This window comes from Anolis sagrei, chromosome 12 (assembly GCF_037176765.1).
Source record: "Anolis sagrei isolate rAnoSag1 chromosome 12, rAnoSag1.mat, whole genome shotgun sequence".
Classification (NCBI taxonomy): domain Eukaryota; kingdom Metazoa; phylum Chordata; class Lepidosauria; order Squamata; family Dactyloidae; genus Anolis; species Anolis sagrei.
In genome coordinates, this window is record NC_090032.1 from 16,384,248 (window position 1) to 16,405,821 (window position 21,574).

Consider the following 21,574-nt stretch of genomic DNA (forward strand, 5'->3'; position numbering starts at 1 on the left):
GACGCTCAATCGTTCTCCGCGTTCGCTCCCTTCCCCATGACCCTTTCCCGATCCCCCGGTGCTCCACCCGCCTCCTCTCCTCTCCCCAATCTGCGAGTGGGCCAAGGGGCAGAGCTGTGGTGCCTGGCCCACTTCGGGTCCGGAGGCGTGTCTGAAGACCCCAGCGTGCGTACCAAAAGTCACCTCTTCTCCTGATTTTCTCTTCAACCATTGGGACCAAGAGAGAGAGAGAGAGAGAGAGAGCCCCTCCGGCTGGAGGTATCTCCCAACTCCGCTCCCTCCTTTGTTTTTGCGCCTACCTTCAGGAAAGGTGGGCATCTCCACCTCTCTTTCTCTCTCTCTCTCTTGGTCCCAATGGCTGAGGAGAAAGTCAGGAGAAGAGGTGACTTTTGGTGCACACGCCGGGGTCTTCAGACACGCCTCCGGACCCAAAGTGGGCCAGGCAAGGGAGCAAGTGCGGCAAGTGTAATTACTGGGATGTATAGTTCACCTACAATCAAAGAGCATTCTGAATTCCACCAATGATGGAATTGAACCAAATATGGCACACAGAACTCCCACGACGAACAGAAAATATATATCAATGATTGGTTTGGGGGGGGGGGGGCACCAAAATACTGTTTGCTTACCGTTGAAAATTACCTAGGGCCGCCTCTGGCCACGACTGGCTGTGTAAAAGCTTCCCCTTGGCGCCTGATTTCAGCTTAAAAACGGGTGAAAATTGGAAGTGATTTATGTTTTGGAAAAGAACCAAGGAGGAGTTGTCTGCGGAAGTATAGCGATCCTTGCCAATTCATTGGCAGCAGAAGAGCCTTCCTTGGGCTACCCGAAAATCCTGCAAATGGGGCCCTTTTGCATGCGGAACGTGTGTGCTCTGCTCTTAAGCTATTCCTTGCTCTCTCGCTCAGAGAGAAGAAAGAACTCCAGAAAATCCTGGATCGGAAGCGGCACAACAGCATCACCGAAGCCAAGTCCCGGGAGAGGAACAAAAAGGATGTGTGAGTTGAAGTCAAGGGGAAAGTGGCTGGATTCCTTGGTTGAGAATGTTTTCTAGGCTGCCCGCCCCCCCCCCCCCCCCAAATGAATGAGACCTAGATCTGCTACTCCGAAAAACCTTATTTTTTTAGTTTTTTAGGGTAGTTTTGTTTTAAAAACACACACAACGTGCAAAAAGTAGCACAAAGTTCACGGAGTTCCTTGGTGGGGCTTCTAAACACCTTCCCAATCCAAATGGATGTGATTTGGAATTAAATCAAGAGGCGTTAGTTCCCAACTCGGCAACAAGAAAAGTGCAGAGCCCTGGAATTAATAATAATAATAATAATAATAATAATAATAATAATAATCTTTATTTAATACCCCGCTACCATCTCCGCAATGGGGACTCGGGGCAGCATATTACAATAAAAAAACCATAATAATAATAATAATAATAATAATAATAATCTTTATTTAATACCCTGCCACCATCTCCGCAATGGGGACTCAGGGTGGTTTACATGAGGCCAGGCCCAATGGCATATTACAAGAAAATAAAACCAAAACACAATAACAACACAGTAAAATACATACAACATATGAGTACAAAAAAAAATTGCATGCCTCTAGCCTCTGAATAGTGTGGGACTACAATTCCCATTGTTGCTCACTACTAATACTATTATGGTACAATGGTATAGTAAAATATAGTAGTATATAATATTATGCTAATAATATTATATATTGTAATTATAATAATATTATTATGCTAATAATATAATATATTGTATATACATATAAGATTGATAATATTATAATGTAATGTGATATAATACTACTACTAATAATATGATAGTATAATTATATATTTATATTATAAGTAATATTACTAATAATATTACAGTATAATGGTATAGTACAATATAGTAATATATAAGATTGATATTGTGCTATGCTAATAATATAATATGTTGTATTTACATATAAGATTGATAATATTTTAAATTACATGTAATATTACTAATAATATAATAGTATAATGGTGTAGTACAATATAGTAGAATATAATACTAATATTGTGCTATGCTAATAATATAATATATTGTATTTACATATAAGATTGATAATATTATAATGTAATGCGATATAATACTACTAATAATAATAAGATAGTATAATTATATATTTATATTATAAGTAATATTACTAATAATATTACAGTATAATGGTATAGTACAATATAGTAATATATAATATTACTATTGTGCTATGCTAATAATATATAATATTACTAATAATATTGCAGTATAATGGTATAGTACAGTATAGTAATTTATAATATTAATATTGTGCTATGCTAATAATATAATATATTGTATTTACATACAAGATTGATAATATTATAATGTAATGCAATATAATACTACTAATAATAATATGATAGTATAATTATATATTTTATATGAAATATTACTAATAATGTTATGGTACAATGGTATAGTACAATATAGTAATATATAATATTAATATTGTGCTATGCTAATAATATAATGTATTGTATACACATATAAGATTGATAATATTATAACGTAATGCAATATAATACTACTAATAATAATATGATAGTATAATTATATATTTTATGTGTTGTTGAAGGCTTTCATGGCTGGAATCACTAGGTGGCTTCAAGTTTTCTGGGCTGTCTGGCCATTTTCCAGAAGCATTCACTCCTGAAGTTTCGCCTGCACCTATGAGGAAGTCTGCCATAGATGTGGGAGAAACGTCAGGAGAGAATGCTTCTGGAACATGGTCATACAATTCAGGAAACTCACAACCCAGCAAATCCTCTGTGCTGGGCTGGTGGTTGGTGGTCAGATTATATAGAAGTAGGAGCCTTTCTGCTAACTTGGCAAGGCCTTTTTGTCACCCCCAGGGAGCTGACTGAAATAAACAGGAGGCACATCACTGAATCCGTCAACTCCATCCGGAGGGTGAGTGTCCACTCTGTTCTGTTTCCATGTATACTTCATATGTGGTGGGACTGTGTGACAAGGTACAACTGTTTTGTAGGAAAATAAAAGGTGAAATGGAAGAAATAACTGGCTAAATTAAAAAAAAAAAAAAAAGATTGCATGCAGCGGTGGTGCAGCGGGTTGCTGCACTTGCAGAGCTCAGGCGGTGTTGTATTTCGGTGTCAAATATTGACATCTGTAGACAGTCCACGTTTTGCAGGCATATAGCAGGGTTGGGAGGACAATAGCTTTATAAACAAGCACCTTGGTCTCCCTATGGATGTGCCAGTCCTCAAACACTCTCTGCTTCATTCGGAAAAATACTGCACTCGCAGAGCTCAGGCGGTGTTGTATTTCGGTGTCCAATATTGACATCTGTAGACAGTCCACGTTGTGCAGACATATAGCAGGGTTGGGAGGACGATAGCTTTGTAAACAAGCACCTTGGTTTCCCTACGGATGTCCCGGTCCTCAAACACTCTCTGCTTCATTCGGAAAAATGCTGCACTCGCAGAGCTCAGGCGGTGTTGTATTTCGGTGTCAAGTATTGACAACTGTAAACAGTCCAGGTTTTGCAGGCATATAGCAGGTTTGGGAGGACAATAGCTTTATAAACAAGCACCTTGTTTTCCCTGCGGACGTCCTGGTCCTCAAACACTCTCTGCTTCATTCGGAAAAATGCTGCACTTGCAGAGCTCAGGCAGTGTTGTATTTCGGTGTCAAATGTTGACATCTGTAGACAGTCCACATTTCGCAGGCATATAGGGGGATTGGGAGTACAATAGCTTTATAAACAAGCACCTTGGTTTCCCTACGAATGTCCCGGTCCTCAAACACTCTCTGCTTCATTCGGAAAAATGCTGCACTCGCAGAGCTCAGGCGGTGTTGTATTTCGGTGTCAATGTTGACTTTGGTGGAGAGGTGGCTGCCACGGGAATGGAAATGGTCAACACTTTCTAATGTTACACTATGAAGCCGTATCTCTGTCATTGGTATCTCTTTCTGCAGTACTTATAAATCGAATAATAATAACAAAATATTAACAATGCATACTAAAGACCAGTGTCAGTTATCCATATCTAGTTTCCCCTTTGGTGTTGTTAAGCTAGTAGCTAGCATATGTGGTTATAAGGGGATGGTGGGTGTTTCGTGGCCAAAGTCTGGATGCTTCTCCTTGCATTTAGATCCCCCACCACCACCCTCAATTGATCCTTCTTTCTGTTTCAAAGCTCGAAGAGGCTCAGAAACGGCGCCAGGAGAAGCTACTGGGAGGCCACCAGGGAATCCTGCAGATGATTGACGAGGAAGAGCCACGGGTGAGTGCCACGGAAACGTCTGGGGGCATCCTAACCTGTCTGGGGGCATCCTAACCTGTCTAAAAGGAATTAAAGCCTTGGGGAACTGCAAAGGGTGAGGAGATGTTTTGGACTCCAGCTCCCTCGCTGTACTTGATGGGTGAAGTTGAAGAGAAGTAGCACCAGAACGTTTTGGGAAGGTTCCTCACCACCTTGCCCAGCCTTCAGGCACTCCACCATACAATTCCACAGCTCGAAGAGACCCCAAGGGCCATCCAGTCCATCCCCTTTCTGCCATACGAGGAGACACAATCAGAGCTCTCCCTACAGATGGCCATCCAGCCCCTGCTTTTAACCTCCAGAGATGGAGACTCCATCATGATCTTCCACTTCCAAACAGCTCTTACCGTATGAAAGTTTGTCCTAATGTTTGTTTATTTATTTATTTACGACACTAGCCATCCCTTGCCACGCGTTGCTGTGGTCCACTCTGTGTATATGTATTTTGTGTGTGTATATATGTGTATATGTGTGCGTATATATGTGTGTGTGTGTGCATGCGTTGTAATGTATTTATACATATATATATATCTATATCTATATCTATATCTATATATATATATATATATATATATATATATATATATATATTTGGCTTTTTAAGTATCTTCTACAGTGTTTTTCAGTGTTTTTATGAGTGATGGTCACTCGTTGGCCTGATAGGTGTATTGTGTCCAACTTTGGTGTCAATTTGTCCAGTGAAAAGGAAAGGAAGGAAACAAGGAACGGGGAAAGAGAGAGGGTGACCTGGGAAGGAATCCCACGGGAGCATTGCAGCGCACCCAAATACCTGGGAGTCACTCTGGACCGTGTTCTGACCTACAAGAAGCACTGCCTGAACATCAAGCAAAAAGTGGGCGCTAGAAACAATATCATACGAAAGCTGACTGGCACAACCTGGGGATCACAACCAGACACAGTGAAGACATCTGCCCTTGCGCTATGCTACTCTGCTGCTGAGTATGCATGCCCAGTGTGGAACACATCTCACCACACTAAAACAGTGGATGTGGCTCTTAATGAGACATGCCGCATTATCACGGGGTGTCTGCGCCCTACACTACTGGAGAAATTACACTGCTTAGCCGGTATCACACCACCTGACCTCCGCCGGGAAGTAGCAGCCAATAGTGAAAGGACCAAGGCAGAGACATCTCCAGCTCATCCCCTGTTTGGGTATCAGCCAGCACGTCAACGACTTAAATCAAGACATAGTTTTCTTAGATCTACAGAGACACTCACTGGAACACCACAGCAAACGAGAGTCCAAAAGTGGCAGGCCCAAACCCAGCACCTCAATCCATGGGTGATACCAGATGAGAGACTCCCCCCTGGGCACACAGAAGACTGGGTGACTTGGAAGGCGCTGAACAGACTCCGCTCTGGCACCACGAGATGCAGAGCCAATCTTAAGAAATGGGGCTACAGGGTGGAATCCTCGACATGCGAGTGCGGAGAAGAGCAAACCAGTGACCACCTGCTGCAATGCAACCTGAGCCCGGCACAATGGAGGACCTTCTTGCGGCAACACCATGAGGCACTCCAAGTGGCCAGATACTGGTCAAAGGACATTTAACCAACTACCAAGTTTGCAAAATCTGTGTGTGTGTGTGTGTGTGCTTTTAAATCTGTGTGTTTGTTTTGTTCTGTTAGAAATGTAATACAATGGTGTGGTTGCAGATGACACAATAAATAAATATTGCTGTGTTGTGGGCTTGTCCTCATGTAAGCCGCACCGAGTCCCTTGGAGAGATGGTAGCGTGGTAAAAAATAAATTATTATTATTATTATTATTATTATTATTATTGGCTTTTTCTAAGCTGCCGCATCATGCAGTGGACTCACGTTTCGCTTGTGGTCCATTGAGACACCTCGATCTCTTTCACATGTATTCATTTATGTCTTGAAACGTATGTGGAGAGGGCACCAAGGTGCTTGTCTATAAAGCTATTGTCCTCCCAACCCTGCTCTATGCCTGTGAGACGTGGACTGTCTACAGACGTCACATGCAACTCCTGGAACGATTCCATCAGCGCTGCCTCCGGAAAATCCTGCAAATCTCCTGGGAAGACAAGCGGACAAACGTCAGTGTGCTGGAAGAAGCAAAGACCACCAGCATTGAAGCGATGGTCCTCCAACATCAACTCTGCTTGTCCGGATGCCTGACCACCGTCTCCCAAAGCAGTTGCTCTACTCCGAACTTAAGAACGGAAAACGGAACGTTGGTGGACAGGAAAAGAGATTTAAAGATGGGCTCAAAGCCAACCTTAAAAACTCTGGCATAGACACTGAGAACTGGGAAGCCCTGGCTCTTGAGCGCTCCAGCTGGAGGACAGCTGTGACCAGCAGTGCTGCAGAATTTGAGGAGGCACGAGCGGAGGGTGAAAGAGAGAACCGTACCAGGAGGAAGGCGCGTCAAGCCAACCCCGACCGGGACCGCCTTCCACCTGGAAACCAATGCCCTCACTGCGGAAGAAGATGCAGAGCAAGAATAGGGCTCCACAGCCACATACAGACCCACAAGGAAATCCATAATGGAAGACCATCTTACTCGTCCAACGAGGGGTCGCCTAAGTAAGTAAGTAAGTAAGGAGAGGGCACCAAGGTGCTTGTCTATAAAGCTATTGTCCTCCCAACCCTGCTCTATGCCTGTGAGACGTGGACTGTCTACAGACGTCACATGCAACTCCTGGAACGATTCCATCAGCGCTGCCTCCGGAAAATCCTGCAAATCTCCTGGGAAGACAAGCGGACAAACGTCAGTGTGCTGGAAGAAGCAAAGACCACCAGCATTGAAGCGATGGTCCTCCAACATCAACTCGGCTGGGCCGGCCACGTTGTCCGGATGCCTGACCACCGTCTCCCAAAGCAGTTGCTCTACTCCGAACTTAAGAACGGAAAACGGAACGTTGGTGGACAGGAAAAGAGATTGAAAGATGGGCTCAAAACTCTGGCATAGACACTGAGAACTGGGAAGCCCTGGCCCTTGAGCGCTCCAGCTGGAGGACAGCTGTGACCAGCAGTGCTGCAGAATTTGAGGAGGCACGAGTGGAGGGTGAAAGAGTGAAACGTGCCAGGAGGAAGGCGCGTCAAGCCAACCCCAACACCTGGAAAACAATGCCCTCACTGCGGAAGAAGAGGAGCCACAGCCACATACGGACCCACAAGGAAATCCATAATGGAAGACCATCTTACTCGTCCAACGAGGGATCGCCTAAGTAAGTAAGGAGAGGGCAATGCTGCAACTGTATGTCAACCATTTTTCCTCCTGTGTGTAATCTTCTCCTTTGTTTCTTCCGCTCAGTTGCTGGCCCAGCTAGAAGGAGAGTGCAACCTGGAGGCGCTTGCCCTGCGCCAGGAAATTGGCCGCTACCTGCAGGAAGAGCTTGATGGCGGGGTCAGCAACGGGCACCCACCCCCCGGCTCCAGTGCCAGCCCTGCCCCGACCGAAGAGGAAGAGTTCACGGTCCTTTGAAACATGGAGGTGGCAAGGGAGCAAGGGTCTCTTCCACCCGTGGAGGAATATCTCCCATTCATCCCCTTGAGTAGAAGGGAAAGAAACCACACTAAAAGCACTTCGCTTTTGTTTTGTTTTGCTTTTTTTTTTAAAGAAAGAACAAATGTTTTATTTTTTTAAAACTAATTTTTTGTAATTAACTAACTGTAATGTTGTCTTTTCCGATTCATTGGTTTCGCCTCAAGGCTAGAGAAAGACCTGGGGGCGGAGAGAGTGTGTGAATCATTGGCCATGTGTGCAGACGCATGTGCCGAGCTCACCTGTGTTCTGGGGTACTGAAAAGGGAGTTGAATTTCTTTGGGAGATATTTTTAATGCACTGTTGGGAGCGAGGGGGCGGGATGTTTCTTCATCGTGGTCGCTGTGAAATGCACACATATGTTATTTCCTGCGCTTGTGCAGGCAGCTTCGTAATCTTCAGGTGCCCACAGAAGTAGTGGCCATAATAGTCCAGATAACTACCTCTACTTCAAAAATTCTTACTATAGGCTTTCCACCTTCTACTTCTCCTGCTGCTTGCCCCAATCTAATCGTTTCCCAGGCTGGGAAGTTTGAGCTTCTTAGTCTTGGCCGGCTTGGAGAGACGAACTTTCGGCCAGACGTAGGAGGCCCTCTGAGCCACACCATTAGTCGAGGGAACCGGTGGCTCCAATTACTCTCTCTTTTTTTGTTGGGGACGGGAATAAATCGTAAAGCAGTACTACGAGCAGAGACTTGCGATTTGCGAGCTTGGGGAGTGATTGTACTGCATGGCCTTCTTCTTAGCAGAGCAGTGCAATGCGTGCCCGTTTGTGTTGGGTAACTTCCCCTCACAGACAAAGTACTGTATATGTACTCTATGGGGAATGGGCGGGGCTACCGGCATTTTGTACCAAAAGAGCTTTCTAGAGCAGTGGTTCTCAACCTGTGGGTCCCCAGGTGTTTTGGCCTACAACTCCCAGACATCCCAGCCAGTTTACCAGGGATTTTTGGGGTTGGTAAGAGGGGAGATGTGGGATCCCTTTGGTCCACCCGGCTCTAGACACCTAGAATACTAACAACAGAGACTCGAAGGGTTAAGGCAAGGCAACGGCTTGGTGCTAGTCTAAAGAGCAAGAGATTCCTAAGCCGCTGCAAGAGCAGTGGACAAAAAGAACTGAGGCAATAGCCCCTCCCACTTACTATATATACTCTATGGGGAGTGGGCGGGGCTACCAGCATTTTGTGCCAAAAGAGCAGTGGTTCTCAGCCTGTGGGTCCCCAGGTGTTTTGGCCTACAACTCCCAGACATCCCAGCCAGTTTACCAGGGATTTTTGGGGTTGGTAAGAGGGGAGATGTGGGATCCCTTTGGTCCACCCGGCTCTAGACACCTAGAATACTAACAACAGAGATTCGAAGGGTTAAGGCAAGGCAACGGCTTGGGGCTAGTCTAAAGAGCAAGAGATTCCTAAGCCGCTGCAAGAGCAGCGGACAAAAAGAACTGAGGCAGTAGCCCCTCCCACTTACTATATATACTCTATGGGGAGTGGGCGGGGCTACCGGCATTTTGTAACAAAAGAGCTTTCTAGAGCAGTGGTTCTCAACCTGTGGGTCCCCAGGTGTTTTGGTCTACAACTCCCAGACATCCCAGCCAGTTTACCAGGGATTTTTGGGGTTGGTAAGAGGGGAGATGTGGGATCCCTTTGGTCCACCCGGCTCTAGACACCTAGAATACTAACAACAGAGACTCGAAGGGTTAAGGCAAGGCAACGGCTTGGGGCTAGTCTAAAGAGCAAGAGATTCCTAAGCCGCTGCAAGAGCAGCGGACAAAAAGAACTGAGGCAATAGCCCCTCCCACTTACTATATATACTCTATGGGGAGTGGGCGGGGCTACCGGCATTTTGTACCAAAAGAGCTTTCTAGAGCAGTGGTTCTCAACCTGTGGGTCCCCAGGTGTTTTGGCCTACAAGTCCCAGAAAGAAGATGTAGTTTCCTGAGATATAAATATGTAGCCAAAGGAGAAGAAAAGAAAAGTACAGTAGAGTCTTGCTTATCCGACATAAACGGGCCAGTAGAACATCGGATAAACGAAAATGTTGGTGAATATAATCGGTTGCCTTCACCACTCCAGCTCGTCCGTCTCCTCTCTCCTGTGCCCACTTCGGCCCAAGGACTGGGGGCGAGATCTCGCCGAGGGCTCATTTGCTCCCTACAAATTCTGGGGGCTCGTCCAGGATTTTTGGGGTTGGTAAGAGGGGAGATGTGGGATCCCTTTGGTCCACCCGGCTCTAGACACCTAGAATACTAACAACAGAGACTCGAAGGGTTAAGGCAAGGCAACGGCTTGGGGCTAGTCTAAAGAGCAAGAGATTCCTAAGCCGCTGCAAGAGCAGCGGACAAAAAGAACTGAGGCAATAGCCCCTCCCACTTACTATATATACTCTATGGGGAGTGGGCGGGGCTACTGGCATTTTGTACCAAAAGCGCTTTCTAGAGCAGTGGTTCTCAACCTGTGGGTCCCCAGGTGTTTTGGCCTACAACTCCCAGACATCCCAGCCAGGATTTCTGGGAGTTGAAGGCCAAAACATCTGGGGATCCAAGATTGAGAAGCACTGTTCTAGAAGATTCTGAAGCTGCTTGCGCATGCACAGGAAATACCATATGTTTGAATGTCACATGTGACCTTTTACATACACTCTCTCCCATGTAGAGGGGGCTAGGGAACCAAAAGGGCTATGTTGAATATAGTAAACCACTCCCCCGCCCTTACGTTTTTCAAGGGATGGTTGGAATGTAATGTACAGAAAAGAAGCCTATGTAGAGTTGAGTTGTTGTAAGTTTTTCGGGCTATATGGCCGTGTTCTAGTAGCATTCTCTCCTGACGTTTCGCCTGCATCTATGGCAAGCATCCTCAGAGGTTGCGAGGTCTCGCAACCTCTGAGGATGCTTGCCATAGATGCAGGCGAAACGTCAGGAGAGAATGCTTCTAGAACATAGCCATATAGGCCAAAAAACCTGCAACAATGCAGTGATTCCAGCCATGAAAGCCTTCGACAATACTATGCAGAATTGCTTTGGCTGTCTCATAGGTAGTCCATCTCTCTCTTCCATCACCTCTTGCTACACCTGCGGAGAGTTGCATGCGCCGGAGGGCAATCTGTGGCGAAGGAAGTGCTCAAAACAATGCTTTACAACGAAAGGGGGTTCCTGGCTGCTTTTGGAGACGGAGGGACATCCATTGGTCTCCTGTTGTGGCCAAGTGACAATCTGGTCTCTCTTTTGCTCTGGATGTAATATTTCTTCTCTCGTTTTCTTTTTTTTTAAAGTAATAATAAACTCGTAATACAGTTTCCTCCTTTTACTTCTTGGCAGTGGTTCACAAAAGGGATTTAAGGCACACTGGATGCTCCGTTGCTGTATTTCTGTTCCAGCATAAAGTGGTTTAACTGCTATGTATCTTTGTTTGTGTTAATACAAACCTGTCATGTGTGTACTTTGCATCTCTCACTGCTGATCATCTCTTACCATCACAAAATCTCCTTTCCTGCAATTTGAATCATAGAATCCTAGAGTTGGAAGAGACCTCGTGGGCCATCCAGTCCAACCCCATTCTGCCAAGAATCAGGAAAATCGCATTCAAAGCCCCCCCGACAGATGGCCATCCAGCCTCTGTTTCAAAGCCACCAAAGAAGGAGCTTCCACCACACTCCCAAGGCAGAGAGTTCCACTGCTGAACAGCTCTCACAGTCAGGAAGTTCTTCCTAATGTAATATTATTCCAGGTGAGGCCTGGCCAAAGCGGAATCGAGTGGGACTAAGACTTCCCTCAATCTAGACCAGACATGGGCAAACTTTGTAACTTGGGGGCCACATGGTGGGCCGGAGCAGGGTGGGCAAGCCAGGAGGGGGTTCTCCCCACTTCCTCCATTTCCTCGTCTCTTTCGGAGGCAGAAAGTGAAGGAAAGATGAGAAACGTTTCATAGAATCGTATCACAGAATCATAAAATCAAAGAGTTGGAGGAGACCTCATGGACCATCCAGTCCAACCCCATTCTGCCACGAATCAGGAAAATCACATTCAACCCCCCCCCCCCAACAGATGGCCATCCAGCCTCTGTTTTAAAGCCACCAAAGAAGGAGCTACCACCACACTCCAAGGCAGTGAGTTCCACTGCTGAAGGACGGCTCTCACAGTCAGGAAGTTCTTCCTCATGTTCAGGTGGAATCTCCTTTCTTGTAGTTTGAAGCCATTGCTCCATTGCGTCCTGCATCAATAGGAGCCTAGTGTCTAGATCTAGGGAAGTAATGCTACCCCTCTATTCTGCTTTGGTTAGACCACACCTGGAATATTGTGTCTAGTTCTGGGCACCACAATTCAAGAGAGATATTGACAAGCTGGAATGTGTCCAGGAGGGCGACTAAAATGATCAAGGGTCTGGAGAACAAGCCCTATGAGGAGCGGCTTAAGGAGCTGGGCATGTTTAGCCTGAAGAAGAGAAGGCTGAGAGGAGATATAATAGCCATGTATAAATATGTGAGAGGAAGCCACAGGGAGGAGGGAGCAAGCTTGTTTTCTGCTTCCTTGGAGACTAGGACGCGGAGCAATGGCTTCAAACGACAAGAGAGGAGATTCCATCTGAACATGAGGAAGAACTTCCTGACTGTGAGAGCCGTTCAGCAGTGGAACTCTCTGCCCCGGAGTGTGGTGGAGGCTCCTTCTTTGGAAGCTTTTAAACAGAGGCTGGATGGCCATCTGTCAGGGGTGATTTGAATGCAATATTCCTGCTTCTTGGCAGAATGGGGTTGGACTGGATGGCCCATGAGGTCTCTTCCAACTCTTTGATTCTATGATTCTAGTCTCCAGGGAAGCAGAAAACAAGTTCGCTCCCTCCTCCTTATGACTTCCTCTCACATATTTGTACATGGCTATCATGTCTCCTCTCAGCCTTCTCTTCTGCAGGCTAAACATGCCCAGCTCTTTAAGCCGCTCCTCATAGGGCTTGCTCTCCAAATCCTTGATCATTTTAGTCATCCTCCTCTGGACACATTCCAGCTTGAACAAGGGAGGGAGGGAAGGAGGAAGGAAAGAGAGAAGGAAGGATAGGATGGGGAGAGAGAGGAGGGCCTGAGAAAAGAGCCCAAGGGGCTACATCTGGACACAGATCTAGACACTATACATCTATTGATGTAGCCTATGCTGGTGAAAATGGAAGGAAAAAGGAAGAGGGGCCGACCAAGGGCAAGATGGGTGTATGGCATCCTTGAAGTGACTGGATTGACCTTGAGGGAGCTGGGGGTGGTGACGGCTGACAGGGAGCTCTGGCGTGGGCTGGCCATGAGGTCATGAAGAGTCAGAAACGACTGAACGAATCAGCAACAACAACAACAGAGTTGGGTTGGCTTTTTTAGCTGCCGCATTACACCGTTGACTCATCTTCAACTTATGGAAAAAACAGACCCCTGTCTGATCCCACAGCAAGCTGGCTTCAGGAAAGGCAAAAGCTGCACATCGCAAGTGCTGAACCTGACTCAACACATAGAAGATGGCTTTGAAAGGCAGCAGATCACAGGAACTGTCTTCATAGACCTGTCAGCGGCTTATGATACCGTAAACCACCGCCTCCTCCTGAGAAAAAATGTAGAATATCACAAAGGACGACCACCTCACCCGCCTCATAGGAAACCTGCTACAAAACAGGAGCTTCTTTGTTGAGTTCCAGGGCCAGAGAAGCAGATGGCGGAAACAGAAGAACGGCCTGCCTCAGGGGAGCGTGCTTGCTCCATCCATGTTCAACATCTATGTTCAACATCTGACCAGCCACTGCCAGAAGGGACAGAGAGTTTCATCTATGCTGATGATCGTGCCATTACTGCTCAAACAGGGAGTTTTGAGACGGTTGAACAGAAGCTCTCCGAAGCTCTAGGTGCTCTTACTGCCTATTACAGGGAAAACCAACTGATCCCTAATCCATCTAAAACACAGACATGTGCTTTTCACCTTAAGAACAGACAAGCATCCCGAGCTCTGAGGATTATTACCTGGGAAGGAATCCCACTGGAGCATTGCAGCACACCCAGATACCTGGGAGTTACTTTGGACCATGCTCTGTCCTACAAGAAGCACTGCCTGAACAATGCTAGAAACAATATCATACGAAAGCTGACTGGCACAACCTGGGGATCACAACCAGACACAGTGAAGACATCTGCCCTTGCACTGTGCTACTCTGCTGCTGAGTACGCATGCCCGGTGTGGAACACATCTCACCACGCTAAAACAGTGGATGTGGCTCTTAATGAGACATGCCGGATTATCACGGGGTGTCTGCGCCCTACACCACTGGAGAAATTACACTGCTTAGCCGGTATCACACCACTTGACATCCTCCGGGAAGTAGCAGCCAATGGTGAAAGGACCAAGGCAGTGACATCCCCAGCCCATCCCCTGTTTGGGTATCAGCCAGCACTTCAACGACTTAAATCAAGAAATAGTTTTCATAGATCTACAGAGACACTCGCAAGCGAGAGTCCAAAAGTGGCAGGCTCAAACCCAGCACCTCAACCAATGGCTGATACCAAATGAGAGACTCCCCCCTGGGCACACAGAAGACTGGGCGACTTGGAAGGCACTGAAGACTCTGGCACCACGAGATGCAGAGCCAACCTTCAGAAATGGGGCCACAAAGTAGAATCCATGACATACGAGTGTGGAGAAGAGCAAACCACTGACCACCTGCTGCAATGCAACCTGAGCCCTGCCACATGCACAAGGGAGGACCTTCTTGCAGCAACACCAGAGGCACTCCAAGTGGCCAGATACTGGTCAAAGGACATTTAATCAACTACCAAGCTTGCAAACTTTGTGTTTTGTTTGTTTGGTTGTTTGTTTTTGTTAAAAATGTAATACAAATGTCTGGTTCAGCTTGTGGTCTCCTAAGACTCCCAAGATCCCTTTCCCATGGACTGTTTTCAAACCAGGTGTCACTCATCCTATATCTATGCACTTCACGTTTTTCTCCCTATGTGGAGTACTATTCATTTTCCCTGTTGGAACTTCATGTTGTTAAGTCTTGGCCCAACTCTTAAAGTCAGTGTCCCGTCAGCTTTGACCTTGGAGAGGACGAATGTTCGTCGAACTCAGGATCTCGGTGACAGTCCCTGTCCCGTTCCCCCAAAATAATTGCACATCTTTTTCCAGCAATTTTTAAATAACTTTTTTTTAAGAAAAAGGAAACACAAATACACACAACACAAAACAAAACAAATCCAGAAAATAGTTCAGGCAACAGGACATAGAGAAAGGGCACATGTCGGAGAAGGAGACGGCCGGGGCGAGCAACCAGCAGGCACTGGCAAGAGACAGTGGGCAAGCGTGAACACGGCGTGACGTGACGTAGCGACACATAGGACCAGACAGTCGTGTGGAGAGGAAAACGGGGGGGCCGCCATGCAAATGGGGGACAGGGACGCCCCCTCCATTTTGAGGAGGATGGGAGAAAGGAAGCACGGTGCACGCGGCCACGGCAGGGCGAACGGAACGGGATTCCACATTTCAGACGATCGGATCGGGGTCCGGTATTCGCGGGGTGGTTCCAATAAAAATAAAATAATTTTTTATGTTCTTCTCGTAAGCAAAATAAATTCAACTAAATAGAAATCTGGGTTCTGTACAGAAAAAAGGGAACGTGGGGGTTGTGCCATGTGGACAGGGCCAGGCGAGGAAGACTAGCAGTTATTGTCTATTTTTTATTATTATTATTTATTTTTTTGCTTTCGGATTTTGTGCTGTTCTGGATTTCTAAGAGTGGGGATTGGACTGTGCTTGGAACAGGATAAACAGGCAGAGCGGGTCTCGACTTTCTTGGTTTGGCTACCAGTCTCCTCCAGCCGTGATCAAGTTTACGAGGGGCGTTCATGAAAGATGTCCCCTGACCCACTTCCTGTGGACGGAGAGCAACGAAACTTGGCCCAGTCCTGAGTCCTTCTCTCCAGGGACACACACTTCCCCCGTCTTTGGAAGCAACTCTCAACACCTCGCTTGGAGAAGTCAACAGGTTGCTTCAAAAGTCACTTCGGAAATCAGAGTCTCATCATCTGAGAAATGCTTGCCCTTCCAAAATAACTTCCTTGTTGGAAAGAGGTGGAAATCCGATGGTGCGAGGTGGAGAGAATAAGTGGGATGAGGTCGAATTCCAAAGCCAGAAGAGCATGCTTCCATTTGGACAACAGGTGAGTTGTATTTTCTGCAGAAGGTGGACACCTTTGGTGAGCATGCCACATTGTCCCTTATTTTGGAAGGCCTCCTGCAATGTCCGCAGCAGTGAAGTCTAGTCTGCCCCAGGGATCCTGGTCCCCTTTGCTTGGAAATCCACCAAACCTACTCCGTACTGGTCTCAAAATCGTGTGAGCATGGTCTTGCCTGCTGAGAGTTGGGTACATGACTTCTTTCGAGGATACTTCCATTGCATCGACTGGACTTGACTCTCAGGATCAGAGTGATGGACCCACCTTCGCAGAAGCATACGAGAAGCTCGGCCTATCATTGAACATCGAGAAAACCAAAGTGCTCTTCCAGCAGTCACCAGCCAATCCCTCTCCAATGCCAGAGATACAGCTTAATGGTGTAACATTAGAAAATGTCGACCATTTCCGCTCCCTTGGCAGCCACCTCTCCACAGTGTCAACATTGACACTGAAATATAACACCGTCTGAGCTCTGCAAGTGCAGCATTTTTCCAAATGAAGCACAGAGTGTTTGAGGACCGGGACATCCGTACGGATACCAAGGTGCTTGTTTATAAAGCTATTGTCTTCCCAATCCTGCTATACGCCTGCGAGACGTGGACTGTCTACAGATGTCAACATTGACACTGAAATACAACACCGCCTGAGCTCTGCAAGTGCAGCATTTTTCCAAATAAAGCAGAGAGTGTTTGAGGACATCCGTAGGGATACCAATGTGCTTGTTTATAAAGCTATTGTCCTCCCAACCCTGCTATACTCCTGCGAGACGTGGACTGTCTACAGATGTCAATACTGACACTGAAATACAACACCGCCTGAGCTCTGCAAGTGCAGCATTTTTCCAAATGAAGCAGAGAGTGTTTGAGAATTGGGACATCCGTAGGGATACCAAGGTGCTTGCTTATAAAGCTATTGTCCTCCCAACCCTGCTATATGCCTGCGAGATGTGGACTGTCTACAGATGTCAACATTGACACTGAAATACAACACCACCTGAGCTCTGCTATTGCAGATTTTTGCCAAATAAAGCAGAGAGTGTTTGAAGACCGGGACATCTGTTGGGATACCAAGGTGCTTGTTTATAAAGCTATTGCCCTCCCAACCCTGCTATACTCCTGCGAGACGTGGACTGTCTACAGATGTCAACATTGACACTGAAATACAACACCGCCTGAGCTCTGCAAGTGCAGCATTTTTCCAAATGAAGCAGAGAGTGTTTGAGAACCGGGACATCTATTGGGATACCAAGATGCTTGTTTATAAAACTATTGTCCTCCCAACCCTGCTATATGCATGTGAGACGTGGACAGTCTACAGATGTTACAGGCAACTCCTGGAACAATTCCATCAGTGCTGCCTCTGGAAAATCCTGCAAATCTCTTGGGAAGACAAACGGACAAATGTCAGCGTGCTAGAAGAAGCAAAGCCCACCAGTATTGAAGCGATGGTCCTCCACCATCAACCTCGTTGTCTGGATGCCCGACCACCATCTCCCAAAGCAGTAGTTCTACTCTGAACTCAAGAACGGAAACGGAATGTTGGTGGGCAGGAAAAGAGATGTAAAGATGGGCTCAAAGCAAACCTTAAAAACTCTGGCATAGACACTGAGAACTGGGAAGCCCTGGCCCTTGAGCGCTCCAGCTAAAGGTCAACTGTGACCAGCAGTGCTGCAGAATTTGAAGAGGCACGAATGGAGGGTGAAAGAGAGAAACATGCCAAGAGGAAGGCGCGTCAAGCTAACCCCGACCGAGACCACCTTCCACCTGGAAACTAATGTCCTCACTGTGGGAGAAGATGTAGATCAATAATAGGGCTTCATAGTCACCTACGGACTCACCAGAATACTGATCCTGGAAGACTATCCTACTCGGCCAACGAGGGATCACCTAAGTAAGATGGACCCAACTTTCCTCCTGTGTGATCAGTCTGTTGAAAGAGTCATCCTGGTTTCCATGGCACATCATTGTCAAGAGAGCCTCTGAGCATGCGACTCGTTTCTGCTTCTGGAAAGGTGTGAGCAGATGGAGGACCAGCAAGTGGACACCTTATGCATGTGAAGATGCTCTTGGATGATTTTTTCCCCCATGGACCCCACACTCATCTTGACATTTTGGGCTAAGCGGCAAAGGGTTATGTGGCGATTTTCCAAAATGGCGACCTCCACTTGCTGGATGGTGTGTTCATCAATAGCAGAGTAGGGTCGCCCTGGAATCGGAGCTGTTTGCACCCAAGTCCGACCACATTGGAATATGATGGAGTTCTGGACTCCATCATATGATGAGGAATGCTCACCATCAACCTCTTCCATGTCATCCAACGTCTCCTTTGGTGTGCGGCCTTTCAAGTCTTCCACTGGGTCCATTCTCAAACCTTTTCAGTACCTGTACGATCAAGACTGTGATCAAGTCTGAGTTGTCAATTGGCACGTGACCTATGGAGACTTCTATCATCACACATGTGCAGTTTCAGCGTCCTGTGATAAACAGAAGTGGATCAGGGGAGATCTTCAACAAACACCCCTCGTATTTGGCCAGGAGGAGAACGGATAGCGCCAATCTCACCTCAATGCACCCAAAGATTGAGTCAACAACGGACATGGTTCAGGTGTCCAACTTTCAGGGTCTAAAGTGCCCTCAGCTTGGATCAGAGGACAAAGAGCTGGGGCTGGGTGTTTGTATGGACCTGGCATGATCGAACCCATCCTACATTTGTAAAGGTGGCAAGAGCTGGCTACGGAAGGGATTAGGTGTCACTTTCTTTCTTCCCACCGTTGGAGACTTTCTTGTTCACTCAGAACAGCAGAGGAGAAATAACCCATGGCCTACCTTACCATTGTTTGAATCTCTTGCAACCGTCCCCATACACAACTAGAATTGGAGAAGATGCATCTCTAAGACACTAGTGTTCCCCAAACACAATGGTCTTGAAGACACTAGTGTTCCTCAAACACAATGGTCTCGAAGACACTAGTGTTCCTCAAACACAATGGTCTCGAAGACACTAGTGTTCCTCAAACACAATGGTCTCGAAGATACTAGTGTTCCTCCAACACAATGGTCTCGAAGACACTAGTGTTCCTCAAACACAATGGTCTCGAAGACACTAGTGTTCCTCAAACACAATGGTCTCGAAGACACTAGTATTCCTCAAACACAATGGTCTCGAAGACACTAGTGTTCCTCAAACACAATGGTCTCGAAGACACTAGTGTTCCTCAAACACAATGGTCTCGAGGACACTAGTGTTCCTCAAACACAATGGTAGAGAAGACACTAGTGTTCCTCAAACACAATGGTCTCGAAGACACTAGTGTTCCTCAAACTCAAGGGTCTCGAAGACACTAGGGTTCCTCAAACACAATGGTCTCGAAGACACTAGTGTTCCTCAAACACAATGGTCTCGAAGACACTAGTGTTCCTCAAACACAATGGTCTCGAAGAGACTAGTGTTCCTCAAACACAATGGTCTCGAAGACACTAGTGTTCCTCAAACACAATGGTCTCGAAGACACTAGTGTTCCTCAAACACAATGGTCTCGAAGACACTAGTGTTCCTCAAACACAATGGTCTCAAAGACACTAGTGTTCCTCAAACACAATGGTCTCGAAGACACTAGTGATCCTCAAACACAATGGTCTCAAAGACACTAGTGTTCCTCAAACACAAGTTCTCAAGATGCTACGTTCCCCAAACCCGATGTTCTCCCAAGAGGCAATTTGCCAGAGGAGGCAAAAAACTAGGAGATGGAAGCAGCTCCAGGTCTCCAAATGGAGGAGGAAGACCCTCTCCGTGGTCCATCGTAGAAGAAGAGCCGGAGTTTGACCCAGGGCCTTGCAGGATAAGCCCATTTTTGGTCACCGCTGTCACCAACCACAGGTCAGTGTTGGGCAAAGTCTTCCCCTCGGAGCAACAGGAGAGACAGTGTCCCCGTGTTGAACGGAGCCATGGGGTCGGTGTGAAGGGTATCTCCTTCCAAGTCATCCAAGGATCGGTCTCTCAAGGCCTAACCTCGAAGCCCACAAGACCCGCGGCCTAGAAGCCTTTGATGTGGCAGTAGGCTTCCAAGGCTGCCAGGAGGATGTAGATCAGCCAGAGGCTCACAAAGAGGAGGGTGGCGAGGATCTTGTGGGTTCGAGGCCCGCCCAGTTCTCCGCCGACCGGCTGGCGGCGCCGGTACATGAGGACGGCGATGCTGACGAAGGCAAAGATGGTAAAGAGGGTGACCGAGAAGGCCAGCGTGCCCGGGTGCACGACAAACGGCTTGCCCTGGCTGGCCCAGTAGCCGGCGGCAATGCTCCAAGCCACCCCGATGCCCAGGAAGACGTTGACGGCGTTGCTGCCTGTCACGTTGCCGATGGAAGCGTCCGCATGCTGGTCTTGGATGGCAGCCACTTTGCTGGCAAAGGTATCTGCAAGACGAAGAGAAGAAAGAGATTTTACTGAAGAGGAAACACAGGTTAACTCAGATTCAGACTGCCTAGCCTTCTACTTCCCCACTTTCAAGACGTTACTATGGTCACTCTTGGCATCTCGAAATATAACTATATACGTCTCCCTAAAATATTTGGCAGAGAAAGTTGAAGGTCTCTCCACCTGTGATTCTCTTCCTTTTTGGAAACAGATGATGAATCTTCCCACCAAAAGCGATTGGCCAGCTTCTCAGCCAAGGGGCCAAGCTGCATATCGCAAGTGCTGAACCTGACTCAGCACATAGAAGATGGTTTTGAAAGGCGGCAGATCACAGGAGCTGTCTTCATAGACCTGTCAGCAGCCTATGATACTGTGAACCACCGCTTCCTCCTGAGAAAAATGTATAATCTCACAAAGGACGACCACCTCACCCGCCTCATAGGAAACCTGCCACAAAACAGGAGCTTTTTTGTTGAGTTCTAAATGGCGGAAACAGAAGAACGGCCTGCCTCAGGGGAGCGTGCTTGCTCCATCCATGTTCAACACTTACACAAATGACCAGCCACTGCCAGAAGGGACAGAGAGTTTCATCTATGCTGATGATTCTGCCATTACCACTCAAGTAGGGAGCTTTGAGATGGTAGAACAGAAGCTTTCCGAAGCTCTAGGTGCTCTTACTGCCTATTACAGGGAAAACCAGCTGATCCCTAATCCATCTAAAAGACAGACATGTGCCTTTCGCCTTAAGAACAGACAAGCATCCCGAGCTTTGAGGATCACCTGGGAAGGAATCCCACTGGAGCATTGCAGTGCACCCAAATACCTAGGAGTCACTTTGGACCATGCTCTGACCTACAAGGAGCACTGCCTGAACATCAAGCAAAAAGTGGGCACTAGAAACAACATCATACAAAAGCTGACTGGCACAACCTGGGGATCACAACCAGACACAGTGAAGACATCTGCCCTTGCGCTATGCTACTCTGCTGCTGAGTAGGCATGCCCGGAGTGGAACACATCTCACCATGCTAAAACAGTAGATGTGGCTCTTAATGAGATATGCCGCATTATCACAGGGTGTCTGCGCCCTACACCACTGG

The 21,574-nt window shown here is 47.0% G+C and overlaps 2 protein-coding genes across 2 annotated transcripts in view; one reads left to right on the forward strand and one right to left on the reverse strand.

Moving 5' to 3' along the window:
- PLCB3 (phospholipase C beta 3) overlaps positions 1-11,171 on the forward strand; it is a 139,841-nt gene extending 128,670 nt beyond the window's left edge. Inside the window, exons 30-33 of the mRNA XM_067472482.1 lie at positions 909-998; positions 2,912-2,969; positions 4,220-4,306; positions 7,650-11,171. Of these exons, the coding sequence (XP_067328583.1) occupies positions 909-998; positions 2,912-2,969; positions 4,220-4,306; positions 7,650-7,820 (406 nt within the window). The 3' untranslated portion in view covers positions 7,821-11,171. The remainder of the gene's footprint in view (positions 1-908; positions 999-2,911; positions 2,970-4,219; positions 4,307-7,649) is intronic.
- Positions 11,172-15,021: 3,850 nt separating this feature from the next.
- LOC132764410 (sodium/calcium exchanger 1-like) overlaps positions 15,022-21,574 on the reverse strand; it is an 88,592-nt gene continuing 82,039 nt past the window's right edge. Inside the window, exon 7 of the mRNA XM_060758416.2 lies at positions 15,022-20,473. Coding sequence (XP_060614399.2) covers positions 20,097-20,473 — 377 coding nt within the window. The 3' untranslated portion in view covers positions 15,022-20,096. The remainder of the gene's footprint in view (positions 20,474-21,574) is intronic.